Consider the following 19,638-nt stretch of genomic DNA (forward strand, 5'->3'; position numbering starts at 1 on the left):
AAAGTTCGAATCTATCTTACGCACATCGGCGCTGTTTTCAGGCCGAGGATCAGCTTCCCAAAGGGTGACTGAATTTGGAATGTCAATGGAATAAGTGGAATCACATTTGGGGACTTCGCCTTCTGGAACATCTGGAGGGCCTCCTTCTTCTACGCTGTTCATGCCCACTGGCTGAAAGAAAAAAAGAAATTGCAACAATCATAAATTAATTTGAAAACTGAAAAAAATATTGTAAATATTGATAATTCTCTCATCTCGCATTTTTAAAATTTTTTCATAAAAAAATTCGCAGTGGCAAAATAAGATCAGATACTTAAAAAAATCAGTTCATATACAGGGTGATTCGTACGGAACCAGTTTGATTAATTTATTAATTCTGCAGACAATTCATACAACTGATTAACCCACAAACGCCCAAGACCAGTTTTATTCGTTAGCAACTGCCTTGAACAATACCGTGTTACATCGAAAACCTAAGAAGAAAACTGAACGAAATTCGTACAACAAGAGAACGGGTAGTGTGCCTGAAGTGGAACAACCGGGGTTTGGCTAACTGAATGATATAGCCCATGTAACGTAGTGAAAAATAAAGTGGGTCACTGGTGGCACAAGAAGCGTTTGTGGGTTAAAATGATGACATATTAATCCCTGGGCCTTAAGGTGTCGAATGTTTTTTAGACACTACTGGAAGCTTCTTTCTCAACTGAGTCATCCCTAAAGGGATGTGGCCTTAAAGATCCTCTGACTTCAGCAGGGCAAATTTCTTTTCTGTATGGTTTACTGAAGGACAGGGTGTATGTAAACAAACTCCGTATGTTACAACAGTTGAAGGACAACATTTCATCTGAAATTAGAAACATTACCATAAAAATATTGAGGAGAGTCACGGACAATATGCAACAGCGAGTAGCGGTGTGCCTTGATAAAAACTGTGCACATTTTCAACACTTGCTTTGATTCCAGTGAACGGAATACAATCTAAGGCAAGTCTTGTGCAAGTTACGTTAGTAATTAAATGTTATTTTTATATTACAGCTCATTTTTTCGGGACAATTCTAGAAGAATCACCCTGTATAACAAACTTATTTTATTTTCCTAGCATGTAAGGGGGCACGGTGGCTCAGTGGTAGAGAGGTTACCTCTGGTGCGTGGGATCTCTGGTTTGATCCCCGGCCAAGAAAGTGTGGTGGACAACATCGTGTCCGTGAATTTTCTTACGGTACTCCCGTTTCTTTCTATTCTCGTTCCACCAATTTTTCCTTTATCATTCACTTGCCTCATACATCTGTCTCCCTTAGCCTAACGGGCGTAATCGTTGGATGTTAAACTGAAAGATTTTATTTCATTTTTCTTAGCCTGTAATTTCCTTTTTTTTTCCTCATCCGTAGATTTTACTCTTTATACAACTACTGCAGTACTGCCAAATTAAGGGCTGATTACTATATCTTTGCATGCTTTTATTCTACTCTATGTTGTATTGAATTCTATTGCTGCACTTTTCATGCTTTGATATCTAAATTTTCATTTTTTTAAATTATGTTTTATGTATTGTTTATTATGCTCTCCTGTAATCGAATAACCAGGTCGTGTGTACCTTAGCTCTATTCCCGGTGAAAGCACATAATTGTTAGCATTGGCTCAGGTTCGTGTGGCAACCAAAGGAGTTATCTAAATTAAATGTAAACTATCACCAGTTTAGACACCAACTAAAGGAGTTATTTGAATCAAATATTAACCATCACCAGTTTAGAACATCAACTAAAGGAGTTATTTTAATCAAATGTTAACCATCACCAGTTTAGAACATCAACTAAAGGAGTTATTTTAATCAAATGTTAACCATCACCAGTTTAGAACATCAATTAAAGGAGTTATTTGAATCAAATGTTAACCATCACCAGTTTACAGCATCAACTAAAGAAGTTATTTTAATCAAATATTAACCATCACCAGTTTAGAACATCAACTAAAGGAGTTATTTGAATCAAATGTTAACCATCACCAGTTTAGAACATCAATTAAAGGAGTTATTTGAATCAAATGTTAACCATCACCAGTTTAGAGCATCAACTAAAGGAATTATTTTAATCAAATGTTAACCATCACCAGTTTAGAACATCAACTAAAGGAGTTATTTGAATCAAATGTTAACCATCATCAGTTTAGAATACAGAGACAATGAAATTGAGAATCGATGTGCTGACTATGTCTCCAGTTGAACTGCACGCCATGATCAATACCTTTACACACAATTTTATACTATAAAATAGTAATGGTAGTGCTTTACTGCTTTTCTTATTAAAGCAGTAAAGCAATGTGAATTTAACTGATATTTTTCTGTCTGCTTTTATGATGTTTTAAATGGAAGTAAAATTTATTTACTTGGGAACTTAGAAAATTAACCAGAAATAGTGGAGTTAAAGTCAAATTCACTGTCTACCTGGGCTGCCATGGCTCAGCGTGGTAGAGCGCTAATACTAGTGCGCTGAGTCTCTGGTTCGATATCAGCTTATACCAAATGGGCTATGTGGAGAACAAACACCATGTTCGTATGTATTTTTCGGGATTCTCCAGTTTTTTCCACTTTCCTTATGCCACCATTATTATCCACCTCATTATTAGTCTCTCTTAGTCTCAGAGCGCTAAAAAATATCTAGCATGTACCTACACCTCAATGTGTTATTAGCAAGATATTAATTTAGCTACTAGGTTAAAAAGTAAGTATTTTTAAATTCTGTGCACCATATTATATAGAGTGAAATATGCATTCTAGTGGATTCGATTGAATTACGCAACTGCTATTGGTTGATGTTAACTTTGGAACCATTTCAGATTGATAGCAAAATAAGTACGATTAGAACGATTAAAAAAAAGAAAAAAAGAAAGAAAAAACTTTCAGATACTTCTATATTATGATAGTGAGTTAAGTGTGAACTGCTTATTGCAAAAATCGAATATTATTTCTTTACAGGAAGAATGGGAATCTTTGGTATAAAATTCAAATACATGCCGCAGTACACTGTTGAGAGTTACATTGAATTTTGATGTGAAATCATGACATCATGGCCAATGATCACAATAATGAATTAATAGAATAGAATATTTTTATTGTCATTAAGCCTATGATTAGGCAATGGACAACGTCAAACGATTACACATGCATCCTTTAAAATATTACACTAACAACTTTCATACTTTACAACAGATACATATACAGGATGTTTCAAAACAACACCAACAACGTTTGGGAAGTGATTCCTAACACCAAGATAAGACGAAAAGTATAGACCAACCTGGGTGCAGAAATGCTTTCTTTCGGAGTTATGGGCCGCTGAAAACATGAAAAAATGAACTTCCAAAACTATGGGACCTACCGTATCAGATCAAGACTTTACTTAGGAACTAATATGTACCCTATCCAAAAATACATGTTTTAAAATCCTGTGATACTTCTGCAACAATTTTTATAGAGGTGATTGGTGAGTGCTTCAAATTATATGCCTGTAGCCAAACTCCCTCTATAAAAATTCTCGCGTACGTACTTTAGGATTCTGAAACATGTAGTTTTGGATATGACACCTATTAGTTCTTAAGTGAAGTCTTCATCCAACTACGGTAGGTCCCACTGTTTTGGAGCTATGGATCTTTAAAGTTCATTTTTTCATCGGCAGCCTGTAACTCCGAAAGGAAGCATTTGTGTACCCAAGTTTGTCTATACTTTTTGTCTTATCTTGATGTCAGGAATTACCTCCCAAATGTTGACGGTGTTGTTTTGAAACACCCTGTATATTACATTAAATTTCACATTCAGAGATATCACCAGTGGACTAATATTTTTTGCGCTTTAAAAAATTCATTAATATTATAAAAAGGCAATGCCACTAGTCCCTTATATACCTTAGCTTTAAATTTATCAATAGGCAAAAATGCATATAAGTTGGTAACATATTCATAAGTTTTATACCAGTTAATATGTATTTAATTTTGGATAATATACTATGCGGTGTATGAATTAGTTTGCTCGATCTTATATTGTATGTATATATATCTTGTCTATATAACATAGTTGGAACATTCTGTTTTGTGCAGATCAATACTAGATAATGCAAAGATTAATTAAAGTCATTATCTTTAGTTGAACAAATGGGGGCTTACAATGTTCATTGAAAGACACACCAGTAATTATTCTAACACCCTTCTTCTGTAATAGTAACACATCATTTACAGATGTGTTGTTACTCCAAAATATTAAACCATACGTAATCATACTTTGTTCACTAGCGATATTTTTTTCTCTATTTTACAGTTTTGGATGTTAAAAACAAATTCAACCAGATAGATAAACTAGTAGATATCAATTCATTCATTTTATTTATTGCAACTTTTGTTTTTATTATATTTTTCTGTTTATCATTTTGGCCAAAGACGAAATGTTGGATGTTTAAGAATTATTTTCTTGAGAATCCTCCTGGTAACTAATCGTTTATTACAAAAAGTTGATATTCTCAGCAACAATTATTCTCAATTATTACGTTTCCATTTCAAAACTGAACAATCGCTGAAGTTTCACTGCATTTGCTTATGACATCTTTCCATTTCAAAAAAGAAAATGAAACGAAGCACTAAGTGTCCCTAAATTCCTGAAACAATAGGGAACAACTACGTTTCTTTCTCTGCAGGTATTTTTCTAGCTTGAGTGATATTAATAAATGTTGAAGAATGCATCCAAGCGGGCTTGCTTGTTGAGGCTACAGTTAAAGGCAAGTTGTTAAGTATTTAAGCGATAAGCCCTGATTAACCTATTACAGTTGCATGGTGGAAAATCATGCAAAAATTCACCGAGACGGGATCTGTGGTAGAAAATCCTCACATCGGGCCACTCAAGACATTAGGAGGTGAGCAAGAAGCTCATTCGTAAGTTATCCATAAACATTTCACACACTGTATTCTTAAAATTAAACTAAATTTTTTAAAAAAAAGAACGTACAAAATACAGAGGAAAGGTATGTACATAGCTCATTTGCAGTTTTCTCGCCATTGCATTCGATGGAAATAAAGTAAATGAGCCCAAGAAGTCTAGAGTTCATTTCTTGATTTCTATACGTTTATAGCAATTTGAAGTTCTGATGTACACATACTTTGAAAAAAATCAAAGCACGGCTCGTCTGAGAAAAGTATCGTGTCATATGTTAAAATTACTCCATATCCTTCGTCTTATCATTACAGACCGCACTCAGCTTTGTATAACGACCAACTGCGATCATACAAGGACTGATCAGAAAGTAAGGGTACAAAGCGTGCAGTAAAACGCATACATATTCAGGGTCGTATTTATATATTGTGCGTCCATGTGCTCTAAATAATTTGCCGCTCCCCGCACAAAATTTTCCTCCCCGCGAAAACGACCAATATTAGAGTTGAATTCATAGTTTTTGGGGTCACTAAGATGAAAAGTGACAGTTTTAATCCGATTCAACTTCAAAGTCATACTCCGCTCTCTATGGAGGGGGTAGGATTTTAAAAGTAATTGAAAACGACAGAGACTGGTCGATTATGTCCCAGCGAAACTCCTTCAACAGCGTAGTAGTCTTCTGGGTTGTATCCTGGCTCGCGTTGTCGTGAAGGAAAATGACGCCCTCAGTGCGATATTGACAAGACATTGCAGTTTCTCCATAAACCTCTACCAGCTGCCGGTGAATTTCTGCCGGTTTCATGTTTCGCCCACAGAAATCGAATAACTGTGCGGACTTCTTCGCGTGACCAGTTTTCCAAACGAGTCGCCATTTGTGTTTACTTACAACTAGCGCCGTAAGTGGCGGGTGGCTGAAACTCTGCACAGTTGCCAACTCTGTGTATTAAAATTACCGTACACTCTTCATTTCTCTACAACAGACGAAACTCCAGAAATATCGGCCTTGTAGTCTTAGTTTTTGATCCTCCCTCGTATTAAACTCTATCTGTAAACTGGACATTTCCTAGGGTTGTCTATGAGAGTTGAGGGTGTCTCGTCTCGGAAAAGTGATGTCTCATCACGGGAAGTGTATGTTTCTATTGGAACAGTTGTCTCGTCTCGTACCAAAAGTTCTGTCTCGTTTTATATGCAGCATTTTCTTCATGGTTTCAGATTTGTATGTCAGTACAAAGTATGTATAGATTATAAGCTACTAACCTCTACGTCCAAAGACTTGAAGGCACTGACTTTGAGACTGTTGAGTTTTGCCAGGACCTTCTTCGGGGTGTGAGAAGGACTTCCACTAGGGGTGTGGCCTTTACCTTTAGCATCAGCATCATGCCTATCAAAGGTAAAAAAACAAGATGTTCAATAAACATCACACACCACGATTCATAAATTTTACCCATTAGATACAGTACATATGGTAAACATAAGTAAAGTGAAAAATAATAACCATAGAACTGAAACTGGGAGTTCACTAGCTTACGAATACGAATGAAACCGCCCAAAAGTAAAATATTCTTCATATGAAGATTTAAACAAAGATTATATCAAGATTTTCTTTCTTTCTTAAGCAATTTTGTTTTAATAGTGTATCACTTTATCTAAGTATATTGCCATCTCTAATAGTGTTATGAAGCACAAGCGTTTCGTTTCTGTTACATTACTATTTTCTTCCTTTCTATTGTTTTTTTTTTTAAAAAAGAATTTTTTATTTTTCGTGTAAGACGCCACATTAGGAATACCTTTCCCTTTAACTGTACTTACCTGTATCTTGATTTGCAGCATTTATAAAATTATAATATGTCAGTACTAAGTATAAAACAATTCCAACACTGGACAGCCAACAAATATTTTAAGAGTTACAGTACAGCAGATAAGAGGTACCGAAAAACAAGCATATTAACTAGATAAACGCTCACGTTCACAACTGTAAGTCATGATAAAGAAGGTATGCTTGTTGTTTTGTTAAAGAAAATTCAAGTCTAAAAATACAGGCCACCTTGAGGTATTTTCTTCAATACGTTGCCGTCTGCAAGAATCTTGTAGCTGTCATTAAAACATCTTGCAACCCCATCTTTCTATTTACTGTTTACACAGTACAATTTTCTGAAAGCAAGAAAAATTTCTTCAACCATGCAGCACTGCACTCTAGTGGACAAATAGTGAACCTCCTCATTAAAAACGTGTATTTTGGCGCGCTTCCCCTCCCCGTCCAAAAGAATCCGTCATTTCGGAAGCGGCCAAACTGGTTTTTCCTTTATGTCAGCGGAAGGGCGATAGCAGGTAGCAAGCAAGACGACCCAGAAAGTTGCACATGGTTTGACTCCTTGCAAGATGAAAAAAATTTGTATATCCGTTTCAAGACAATGTTTACATGGAGAAATATTGTAGGGTTGCAAGAGTTTTTTTTTTTTTTTTTTTTTTTTTTTTTAATGACAACTACAAGATTTAAGCAGCATGACAACCTAGCTTTAATTATGTTACTACACGTTTTTCATTTTGACCTAACTTCTGGAGTTGCAATATCTTCAGAGTCTCACATACTAAAAATAATACAAAATTAACCATTTTTCTTTACAAAATTAACCATTTTTCTTTTGCTTGTTTTTCGTAAGTGAAAGAAGATAATGAAATGCAACTTACCACAATCATAGATAATGTTATTCTACAATGAAAAATATGAACCTGAAAAATTTTCAGTTTGTCATCCATAGAAATTACAGTGCTGCCAAAATAACATTTCCCCTAAAATTCAAGTTAAGGCAGCGACTAGAGGAACGAATTCAACTGCATTTGATTGCGCATCATGCTGTCTTGGAATCCTCTGAACTGCTTTTTGAATAATAGTTGTATTTAGTTTGTAATAAACAAAATAATTTTAACATATAATTATTGAAATTAAATAATAATGTTATTTAAAAAGTAGTTCACAGGATTCCAATACAACATGATACGTAATCAAACGCAGTTGAGTTCATTCCCCTAGTCGCTGCCTTAACTTAGATATTGGGGGAAAGGTCATTCTGGTAACACTGTAATTTCTATGGATGATAACTCTGAAAATTCTTCAGGTTCATATTTTCTGTTGTAGAATAACATTATCTATGATTGTGGTAAGTTGCATTTCATTATCTTCTTTCACTTATGAAAAACAAGCAAAAGAAAAATGGTAAATTTTGTATTATTTTTAGTGTGTCAGGCTCTTAAGTAAATAAAATGTATTAAGTTCTGTATAACACATGGTTCAATCTTAATGTGAAGCACTAAAAACTAGAATCACTGTTGTGAATTTTTGAAGATGTCTAACGTGTTATGTAAAACCACCTTTAAAAAATTAAAATTTTACTTTATTTGCCATAGTTTTGATAGTGTATTGCGTAAATTGTATCATTGGCTACGTGTGTAGTTACGATTAAAAGCCATACCTCCTTCACATACGTTCTTCTGTTTATAACTTCAAAACGAATTGATCAATTTGCATACAATTGCCTTTGATATAGATAGAGAACCTAATTCTTCGCATGTCATGGAAAGCTATTCTCAAATGTAATCTCACGATTACCTTTTTTAATTTTAAAATTAAGGCCACAAAGCACATCACTACTTACATACATAAGCTTCTATTGTCTATAAAGTGCACAGAATGCAAACAATTACAAAAGAAAAGCTTTAGAACTACCCATACATCTTTATAATAGAATAAAATATTAATTAAAAAAATACAAACGAAGCTTCTACAGAATGCACTAAAACAGGAATATACAGGGTGTTTCGAGAGGAAGTGGCAATACTTTGGGAAATGATAAAATAAGTGGTGTGATTCTAAGCAAATAATAATAATAATAAAAGAAATTCATATGAACATAAGTGAGATATGAACAGAAATAAAAATGAAGCAGAAAAACGAAAACAAAAACATTAACATAAGATATGGAAATGCAACGGTACTTGTGAGTAAACACTACTGGAAAGAACATGCTGATACTAATTGTTATTGCATTATATTTGTGGTGTATCAGTAACTAGTTCATGATAATTATGTAATTAAGCAAGTAATTAATGGTGGAAAAAATACAATGTTAACACTTGCTGGTCAGTACTGGCATAATAATTATAAGGAGGTGAAAAAGCCATATGGCAGGTTAGAGCATTCAAAAAATTGTCGCCACTAATATCAATGCCCTTCTGAGCGCGTTGGAAGACATTTTGTGTTGGACTAGAAAGCTCCCGATGATATTCGCTGCTTAACAGCATTCATAATGCAAACTCGTGCTTCATTTCCTGTATTCACCCATTTACGGGAAGCCTCCTGTTTCATTCACCCCCCATAAACAGAAATCATGATGGATGAGATCAGGAAAACGAGATGAATAAGTAACCAAACTACAATGACTAATCCATCAATTAGGGTAGGCGACATTCAGATGTTAAATGACCAACCGACTGGCATGAGCATGTGCTCCGTCATTTCGCAAGATGAGTTTCTGCCTTGCAAAGGAATATCGTCTAACTGGTCCGTCAGATCATTTTGTAACATATAAAGGTACCGCTGTGCATTCATGCGTTCATGAAAGCTAAGGGAGTCAACAACAATGTCAACAATCATGTCACACCACACGTTTATGGAAAATCTGTCTTGGTACCCTGTGACAACGGTTCCGTTAGTGTTTTCCCGAGCCCAAGCCTGTCTATTATGGTTATTATTTACACCGACAGAAGTGAAGATCGACTCTTCATTGAGAAAAGGTATGACACTTGTACTGCATTGTGTAGCAACCAATGACAAAATTGAAGGAGGATATTAGGGATTAAGTGCTGCACCAGTTTGTTATTAAAATGGATATAAATTGCCCACATGTAATGTCCGCTACATACGAGTACGTGGAACATCCAGACGTATTTACATTCATCTGGTACTTGTGGTAGGACCTCATTACATTGGTGCAATTATTTCCTCCTCCTGTTCTTCCACAGATTGTCTGGTTTCACGTTCAGGAGTCATTTTAGGACTGGGAACTGTTGTAACGCTCTCTCAATGCACGAAACTTATTACTAAACACTACTTTATTTGGTGTCATACGTAATGGAAAACACCTTCTGCATTCTTCAGCAGTCGCATGAGCAATTCCATTACAAAACCCGTGCCACAAACATCATGGTGCCATTCGTTCGTGTATGTAGGTGTCATTTTGCGATAACTGTATGTGACATGCTTCGGAAACATACCAGATAGCAGCAACATACAAATGTGCACATGTTCCAGGCACACACACTCACAATGCTGTGAATGTGACGCTTCTATGAGTAACTGTGTCACGTGTGCTGCCAACTGTTGGCAAACTTGCGAACCCGGTATGAAACTTTCCTAATCGACAATCATTTTAACAGGTATGAGACTCAAAACTATACCATTCAGTAATTGTCAGGGAATTTATGGTTTATTTACCAGCTACTACGTACCTCCTACCTATTTCAAAAAAATATTTACTTCCAAAATATAAAGTAAGGGGGCACCGTAATCTAATGGTTAGAGTCTGCTTGTTTCCGGGTTCGATTCCCTGCTACTGCTTTCTCAATTTTTGGCATCAGCCCAGCATCGTGAGGCAAACTGGGGAGACGTGATAGCTACTAGGTCTAAAAAGTTCCTGATACACCTGTCCAAGACAGGATGACGTAGCGTGTTATCACGTATTCGTTGCTAGACTGGACGTAGTTCAGACGGTTGCTAACAGATGGCGTTGGAGTGGCTCACTCCACAAAGGGCTGTTACGCCAAGTAGTTTGGTTTTTAAAACATGAAGTGCATTGATCTTGGTGGCGGCATTTTTATTTCAGTTTTTACTTCAGTTATTGTTCAAAGTCGGACCTGTGTTCATCCCAAAGTATCCCACTTCCTCTATGGACATCCTGTATATTGGGGTGTTATTAACAAAAGTTTAGGAAAAAAGCACTAAAAATGAGAAACTATTTTTTAGTAGGGTAAAATTAAGAAAGGAGACCAAGAGGGTCATTTCGTACCAGTGTTCGCATAGTTTTGCGTACAGCAAAGCAACACAAACGAATCCAAAAAGGCATTATAACTGCTATGCCGATTATCGCTAACTAAATCGCTAATTTTTTGTCGCTTTGACGCAAATCGTGCCCGTAGACTAAAAGCATTGGAGGCACTTTGGGATTAAGACTAAAAGGTCCTAAGCACTTAAAAACATTTTTGTGTTCCCATGTATACATAATTTAAAATATAAACAATAATAATCCATAAAATGAAACTTTACTTAACGAAATTAAAGAAAACTTACAGTAAAATGGAAATAAAGTTTATTTTTCTATGCTTCCACTTATTTACATTTGAAAAGTGTTTTCCTATTTTCTTTTTTAATTGCAGTCTTTGACCAGATCTTCTTTCATTACTATTATCAATCATTATTTCTATTATCATTAGTATTATTATTATTACTTCCGCCAAGGAAGTTGTGTTTTTGACGAACTATGTATATGTATTTTGTTTTTCACTGACAATGTACAGAAAGTATACAAATTTTACACACTGCATACACAGATTCTCGTGCTTTTATCTAGGCTATGTGGGGGAAGCGGAGATTTTTCCCGTTCGATTTCGTTACCTTTGGCAGAGGTCTGTACTCTCTGAATACTCCTGTACTTATGGTATCTATCTATCTATCTATCTATACAGGGTGTTACAAAAATGGGTCACAATATTTTGGAAATAGATTCCTCACATCAAAATAAGTAAAAAAAAGTTCATATTGACCTGCGTTCAAAAGTGGATAGTTTCGGAGTTATAAGGTACCGAAAACGTGAAACAAGTGAACTTTAAAAATTCATAGCTCCATTATTATGGGATCTATCGTAGTCGGGTCAACACATCACTGATAAACTGGTATGTGAACTATCCAAATATCCATGTTTAAGAATACTCCAGTACTTGCAAACCAATTTTTAGAAAGATAGGTGGAGAGTGATCAAGTACTCCCAAACAGCCTCTCTAAAAATGAGTGTGCCAGTATCGGAGGTTATAGAAGATGGATATGTGGATAGTTTACATACCAGTTCCTCAGTGATGTCTTAAGCCGACTACGATCGGTTCTATACTAGTGGAACTATGGACCTTTAAAGTTCTTTTTTTTCACATTTTTGGCGCCCTATAACTCCGAAACTATCAACTTTTGAGCACAGGTCCAAATGAATTTTTTTTCTTATTTTGATGTGAAGAATCTATTCCCAAAATATTACTATAAATTTTCTACTATTATTTTTTTTTTCTTTTCAGTCTTCATTCAAAATTGTAAATTTCATTGTGGAATACCTTAGTACAGTGATTGAGATCCTATAAATGAACCTCCGTTATTTTAAAACAATGATACCTCCTGCCTTTCTAATCCGCCCTTATGTGAACAACCGTCGTCAATGGTTAGAGAATAACATATTTCCATTGAAATCATAGTGTTACAAAATGGCGTCTTTAATAGTTGTATATTTCGCAATCTTATTGTTCCTTTAATCAGTGAATAATAGTCTACATCATTTTGTGATAGAATCTCTTTTACACCATTAGTAATTGCAGTAATTAGATATAAGTAGTGATTTTTGTTAAGCTTTTCTTATTCCGCCATTTGTAATTCACTTATGGAAAAATTCAACTGAAAACTTTTGAGTTTCCGTACGGAATTATAATACAACTGACCTTTGTATATGTCGAGAAACGCTAAACCAACCTGTTCTAAACGAATATCTGAAAAGTAAAATAAATAAATAAATAGCAATACGAAAGAAAATTTAATATTCTTTTAAAAAAATGTTAAAATAAATCCTTCCATAATTCAAAACAATAAATAATAAGTTAAACAAAACATAATAAACGAAATAATAAATATAACCTAAGAACAAATACATGTAAAGTGTTTTCCAACTCCTGCGCAAGGCTGCAAATGAATTATTTATGAACACATAGTTCACTTGAATTGAATAGATGCGTAATATCATACGGATTTGAGATCAGTGTATATACTAATGCACTCACTGAAGGTTTAACAAATCCAATGACTCATTACGTGTTATAAACATTGCGGAATCAGTATACAAAATATGCATTGTTTATCTTGTCATTAGTAAATACGTATTACTATATGCTGTGAACAGTAGAAATAATTAGTTAAATTTAGTTGCTTTTTTTTTATTTAATAATGTACACATTGGTATGTAATCTCTATCATAAAATACTGCCCAAAATATACTGAACACTAAACGGTAGACTTAATACTTACACTGACTAAAAACTAAACATATATACTGACTAAATACTAAACATATATATTGACTAAATACTAAAATGGCTAAATACTAAACATATATACTGACTAAATACTAAATTGCCTAACTACTAAGCATATATACTGACTATATTCTAAACATATATACTGACTAGATACTAAATTGACTAAAAACGAAACACATATATACTGATTAAATACTGAATATATACTGACTAAATACTAAATTGCCTAAATACTAAGCATGTACACTGACTAAATACTAAACATATACGGTATACTGACTAGATACTAAATTGACTAAATACTAAACATATATACTCATTAAGTACCTACTAAATACTGAACATATATACTGACCAGCTAAAACATTATGACCACTCGCTGATTTTTGAACGAAGTCGTTGGGCTGACATGAGAGGCACGGGGCACAACAGAACCGCTTACCAGATGGTGACAGGGATATCAATCGATCAGTCAGTGATGCTTGTTAGTAGAATGGGGAAGGCCGGCGATAGATCAGATTTTGATTGGGGCCAGACTGTGATAACCAGAGAGCTGGGAACGAATATCTCGGAAACAACTTGACTTGGCGAGTGTCCGCAAGCTGTCTTTCAAAGGTGGAAAAAGGACGATGAAACCAGCACCACGCTACCAGAAGTGACGAGATCACACCCCATTAAAAATGTCAGGCGTCGCTGACCGTCGAGATTGGTAGGATAGGGCGCGAACTTGCAAAGATAACAGCAGACTTTAGCAGTGGACAAAGTACGAGTGTTTCTGAGTATACAGTTCACTGTTCACTGTTAGATATTACCTTCACAGTCAATGTACTAATATTAAGCGCACCGAGTTGTTAAGACTGGTATGGGCACGCGCTCATCGTCAATGGACCGCAGAGCAATGGCACAACGTTGAATAGTCCAACCAATCACGATACTGTCTTCATACATTGATAACTAGGTCAGAATCTATCGTCTTCCAGGGGAACAGCTGCTCGAGACGTGTATTGGGGAACTCGCACATCACTATCCATGGATCCGGTAGTGCGTATAGAAGACATCATAACGGCTTTTAGCAATCGGCAGATCATTATTGATCATGCATATCCATCATGTGGCCATATTTCCAACTGGCAGTTCAAAATTGGATGGTGGTATCTTTCAACACGACAATGTTCTCTCTCATAAGGCCACGTTGTGCTTCAGAGATTCGAGGAGCACAGTGGTGAACTTTAATTGCTGTAATAGCCCCTAAACTTACTAATCTTAACAAGATCTTTTGGGATGTTATTAAACATCAGATCAGAGCTCCTCGTAGTTTACAGGAATTAAGTTACTTGTGGTGCAAATATGGTGCGCCATGCCACCTTCCGAGACCTCATTACTTCCACACCAAACCGCATTGCTTTTGTCCTGAAAGCCAAAGATGGGCATGCCACATATTTAGCACGTGGTCATAATGTTTCTACTGGCCAGTGTAATTGAACACATAACAATATGCTTAATCTGGTCGCAAATCTGTAAAACGTCAAGACAAAGCAATGCTACTGTTGCTCCGAAGTTGGCGTTTGGATAACCTTCGGCGGTGCTTTCAAACTGATATGCGTTAGTTTGAGACATGTAGGTTAACTATTATATTGTGTTACCACCACATCTCAGTATTTAAATTTGTTAACTTGCAGTATGGTAATCAATAATTATGCCACTTCCATGTTTTTCTTGATGACCGTTTATGACCTGTCTCCATGCATTTTTGTTTTGTTAGGCACACACACACACACAAAGTGTAAACATACATATTTTTATTCCCACTTATATTTCCTTCTCCATGTGTTTCCATTCGTTAATAATTACTTGCAACAAAATGCTATTATTAGAGCGGTTGAGTTTTACTCACAGATTAAGTTATTGGATCCTTGAATTGCCTCAATAACAATCGTAGTGTGTTATTGTAATGTGTCACATATGAAGTAAAGTTTTTTTCTTTTCCTCTTATCATTTAGGTCTTTTGCAAATTAAGAAATGCAATTAAAAGAAACAGACTCTACCTGAATTTATGAGCATTTTCTTTTACATATTCTTCGTATGAAACCATATCTGTACACCGGATGAATTCCGTCCATTTTCCATACAAGAAATACAATTTCTTCTTCCTGTAGAAAAGAATAGCAGGATCGTTACACATATTTATTAATTAAACTAGTAGAAAATATCTTGTATTTATAAACAGAAAAATGTACTTTAATTTATCTTGTTACAGGTTATGAGGTTTACGCTATATGAAATACATCTTGGTTCGTGCATTAAAAAATCACTAGAAATTGAAATACGTACACCGAATTGTCACATCTAGCCATAACAATGAATCACATTAGTTGTGATACCAAATGACTTGCTGTTGACTAGGCAAGGAACTGAAACCTGTTTTGGAACTTGCTCTACAAACCCTTTCAGGAAATATATAGGTTGTCTCCAGATTCAAGGTTCAACTTTGAAATCATTCCTAGTAGTTCTTTTTGATCTAATAGAGTCTTAGAAAACTCATTTTCTTGCATAATTTGTAATTTTCTTTAATTGTACAATTACTAGAATATAGTTAAATATTTGAGTTAGTTCATATTAAACTGATGCTACTCAACTACCTAATGATATGAAGAATTTTATAATTAAGTTCGTGTCACGGAATGGAGAAATGAAATGTTTTAAAGAAAAGATAAAAAATATCTTGACAATTTGCTGTAATCCAAATATCATAAGAGATATACTAACGTGAAGGTACATTCCTTATAACTTTTTGAATGAATATTATTATATTATTATTGTTTCCTTAAGTCTAACTTGACTGTAAAACTACCCTTCGCTACTGAATTTGATACATTCTACAATTACTCATTCTAATCACACTTACTGTTTATCTGTTATGAAACCTTCCACACGATGCAGGTCTTTCGAAAACCATCCTGCGGGCTTAAAAGTAAGTATTGCTCGATGACCTACAATGACAAAATTAAATTATATACACATTAAAAGATATAACAAATATCCTAGAAGAAGACAAAAAAAAAAAAAAAAAAAGTGTAATTTTAAGTAAAAATTTGCACAATTCCTTATTCTATCAACGGTTAATTATGAAATGAACAACAAAAGTCAATTCTGGAGAGAAAATAGCATCCAGGAATATACAGTAGAAAGTACTATGAAATAGAATAGTATATTATTTACAGTTGAAAATTACGTCATGATCACTTTATGATGTAATTACGCCTGAAATTGATGATAAAATGCTACAAATACCATATTCTGCTTACTCGAGTAGCAAAATATGCTGAGCCACAGTTGAACAATCAAATTCTGACCAAAGCAAACACTATTTAATAAATAATTTCATATCGTTACAGTTTCGGCAAAGCTGTAACGATATTTTTGCCGAAGCTGTAACGATATTTTTGCCGAAGCTGTAACGATATTTTTTTTATTAAATAGTACATGCTTTGGCCAGAATTCGTTTTTTACTTTATACAAGAAGTTCCAAAACTAAAATGAGTGTTGTTAAGATAGAACAATTAATGAATAGTTGGCTAATTGTAAGTGAAATATTTGAAATAATTTTTTCAGTTTTACGTCCCACGGTTATGCCGGCTAGGCTAAAGGAGACGGTGATGACGAGCAATGAATGAAATGATGGAATGAAGAAAGTGGGAGGAAACGGGAGAACCCAGAGGAAACCCACGCACACAGTGTTTGTCCACCACAAAGTTCACTTGGCAGGAGCAGGGTTTGAATCCGGGACCCCATGCACCAGAGGTGAACTCTTTACCAGTGAGCCACCGCGGCCCGTGTGAAATATTTCAGTTAACTTGATTTTGAGTTTAACGTCTCGTTCATCAGCGAGGCTATATGAGCCGCTGACCTACTGATTAACGTGGAATTCGAACCACATGAGCTCCCACCGGGAATCGAACCAGGGTCTCCCACGCCAAAGGCGCGTACGTTAACCGCTTAGCTACAGAGGAGCTCGTGAAATATTTTCCTACGTACGCTTTTCATTATGCACAATTTAGGAACTTTAGATTTTACGTAATATGTATAATTGCTCAACGTATTGTAGGATATTGTGCATATTACGGTTCTCATGTTCTTCACAAGTTTAAGTTGATAGAACGCTTTACGGATGTCATTCCCAAACAAGATGTATCAATTCTGCAATATTGATCTAACCATCTTTGACAATAAGGTATCCTGAGATTCCTATTTTCTCCTTTTTCTTGTTTACATAGACATAAAAAAAAGAGACATTTCAAATTAACCTAGGTTTTCTAAGAAGAAACGAAGTTTTAGATGTATGATCAATGGTATTAGCGCATTATTTACAATTATGGAAACAATCAATTGATTATAGCGTCCAGTAAGGATGTTTTTGTTTATGAATTTGAAAAATGCATTGGAATGTTATACATGACGACATGCTTTCAATTAAAACTGTTAGTGGTCTGATTCATTCAAAATTGTTATTGTGTGAATAAATATAATTACAATTGTGTAAAGCGTTTCAAAACGCTAAAAGTAGACCTTTTATATATATTTATTTATATGTATGTATGTATGTATATATAGCACACGTGAAGATTAGTTTGTTAACTGAGTGTTGTACACGTCTATTTTCAAAAGACAGATTCTTTCTTTTTGTGTCTCTGTGTGTAGTTTCCAGTCTACATTTTTTAAATACAAAATGTAAACAGTACATACCACCACAAATTAATTGCAACATCTATGTTGATAAACTTCTATAATATTTCATTGCATTGTATTACTTTCGAGTTTTTTTTTTATTTGCACAACTTTTTTTTTTTAGTTATTACTCTTCCATAAAAAAAAAAAAATAATAACTAGAGACCGGATGTTAGGCAAAATGCCTGTTCTTTATTATTAAAGATATGATCAAAAGTAACATTTTAAAGTTTATATGGGGGTTTATAGTTTCGATTTAAGCCAATTTTCTTTTGCCTATTTTGCCTATTTCGACCTTTACTGCCTAAATAATTGGTTTAGTACCTAATATTGCCTATTCTATGCATTTTCTTCAAAATAAGCCTTCATTGGGAAAATATATAATTTATATAACATAAATAATACACACATATTAAGTGTTTGTAAACACAAGCACGTGGTACGTTACGATATGGTGAACTTCAAAGATGTGCACATTTGGAATCGACAATTGAATCTTGACAATTGGAACGGAACCGAAAGATGTGCACATACTTTGAGAGGTGATTCGTGACATAAAAAGAAGACAAAAAGTCCTCTTGAATGTCACGAATCACCTCCCGAAGTATGTGAACACCTTTATGTCTCGTTCCAATTGTCAGGATTCGATTTTGGATTCCAAGTTGGCCCCCTGTCACTCGTACACGAAGCGGAATTTGACAACATGCAACAGGACTTTTTGTCTTCTTTTGATGTCATGAATCAGCTCCCGAAGTATGTGCACATCTTTCAGATTCACCCAGTATGTATGGAATGCATAACAAGCTTCGTTTTTATATATACAATAAAAGAAGATATTAACAAACAAGTATGTTTCTATATTCTTTGAACATTATCTATGACTTGAATCTATTTTTTTAATGATGTTGAGTATTTATCTTCATTATTTCGAATTACATTTTAGTGCCTATTTTACTGCCTATTTTTTTAAATTTTTAGTGCCTATTTGCCTGCCTATTTTCCAGGTTTTTAGTGCCTAAACATCCGGTCTCTAATAATAACTTTCGCTCTTTTGTTTCCGAGCTTTAATCAAAATCTTTTGCTTCCGGTGTATTTCACCCCAATAGAAGAGATTATCAAGCCAATGTAAGGAAATCATCGGGCCTTTGGCTATCATTAGGTCTCAAAATCAAACACTTGCCTACGTAGGTTCATCAACATTTTAAGTTGAGCGCTGTGCACAACTTGAATAACCACCCAAGGAAACAAACAAACAATAAAGACAGACTCTGAAATGTCCTTAAACTGTATTTTAGCCAACTGTTATTTGTTGGGTAAATGTACGAGTAAGTTTTTCGGACTATCATCCTTTTCCATTGATTCATTCGTTTGTCCTAAAAGAGATGGGGGAGGGGGTTCAAGAAAATACTGTCAGTGCCCTTCGAACACTTTCTAAGATGCTCTATTCTTCACATTTAATTTTGTAACTTGGTTTACAGGCTTCATTACATATTGAACTGCACGGAGTAAAGACAGTTCAATTACTTCATAATCAGAAAATTCAGACTTTCACTTTTCAATTAGCCATTTTGTCCAGCCAATAAAAAACAACTTATATACAAATTCCCGTGGTCAGCTTCTCAAGAGAGATCGTTCTCCATACAAAGGGCACTAGGGAAATT

General features: G+C 34.8%; 1 protein-coding gene across 5 annotated transcripts in view; it reads right to left on the bottom strand.

Moving 5' to 3' along the window:
• LOC145684204 (oxysterol-binding protein-related protein 2) overlaps nucleotides 1–19,638 on the bottom strand; it is a 264,438-nt gene that overhangs the window by 27,578 nt on the left and 217,222 nt on the right. For 4 of the 5 annotated variants that reach the window (XM_081756258.1, XM_081756259.1, XM_081756260.1 and 1 more), the window contains 5 exons: nucleotides 16,158–16,242; nucleotides 15,298–15,402; nucleotides 12,662–12,709; nucleotides 6,170–6,293; nucleotides 25–171 (listed from right to left, as the gene is read on the bottom strand). In XM_081756258.1, coding sequence (XP_081612384.1) covers nucleotides 25–171; nucleotides 6,170–6,293; nucleotides 12,662–12,709; nucleotides 15,298–15,402; nucleotides 16,158–16,242 — 509 coding nt within the window. The remainder of the gene's footprint in view (nucleotides 1–24; nucleotides 172–6,169; nucleotides 6,294–12,661; nucleotides 12,710–15,297; nucleotides 15,403–16,157; nucleotides 16,243–19,638) is intronic. The other variant, XM_081756261.1, reaches the window with a different exon arrangement.

This window comes from Thermobia domestica, chromosome 4 (genome assembly GCF_964235325.1).
Source record: "Thermobia domestica chromosome 4, izTheDome1.hap1.1, whole genome shotgun sequence".
NCBI lineage: Eukaryota > Metazoa > Arthropoda > Insecta > Zygentoma > Lepismatidae > Thermobia > Thermobia domestica.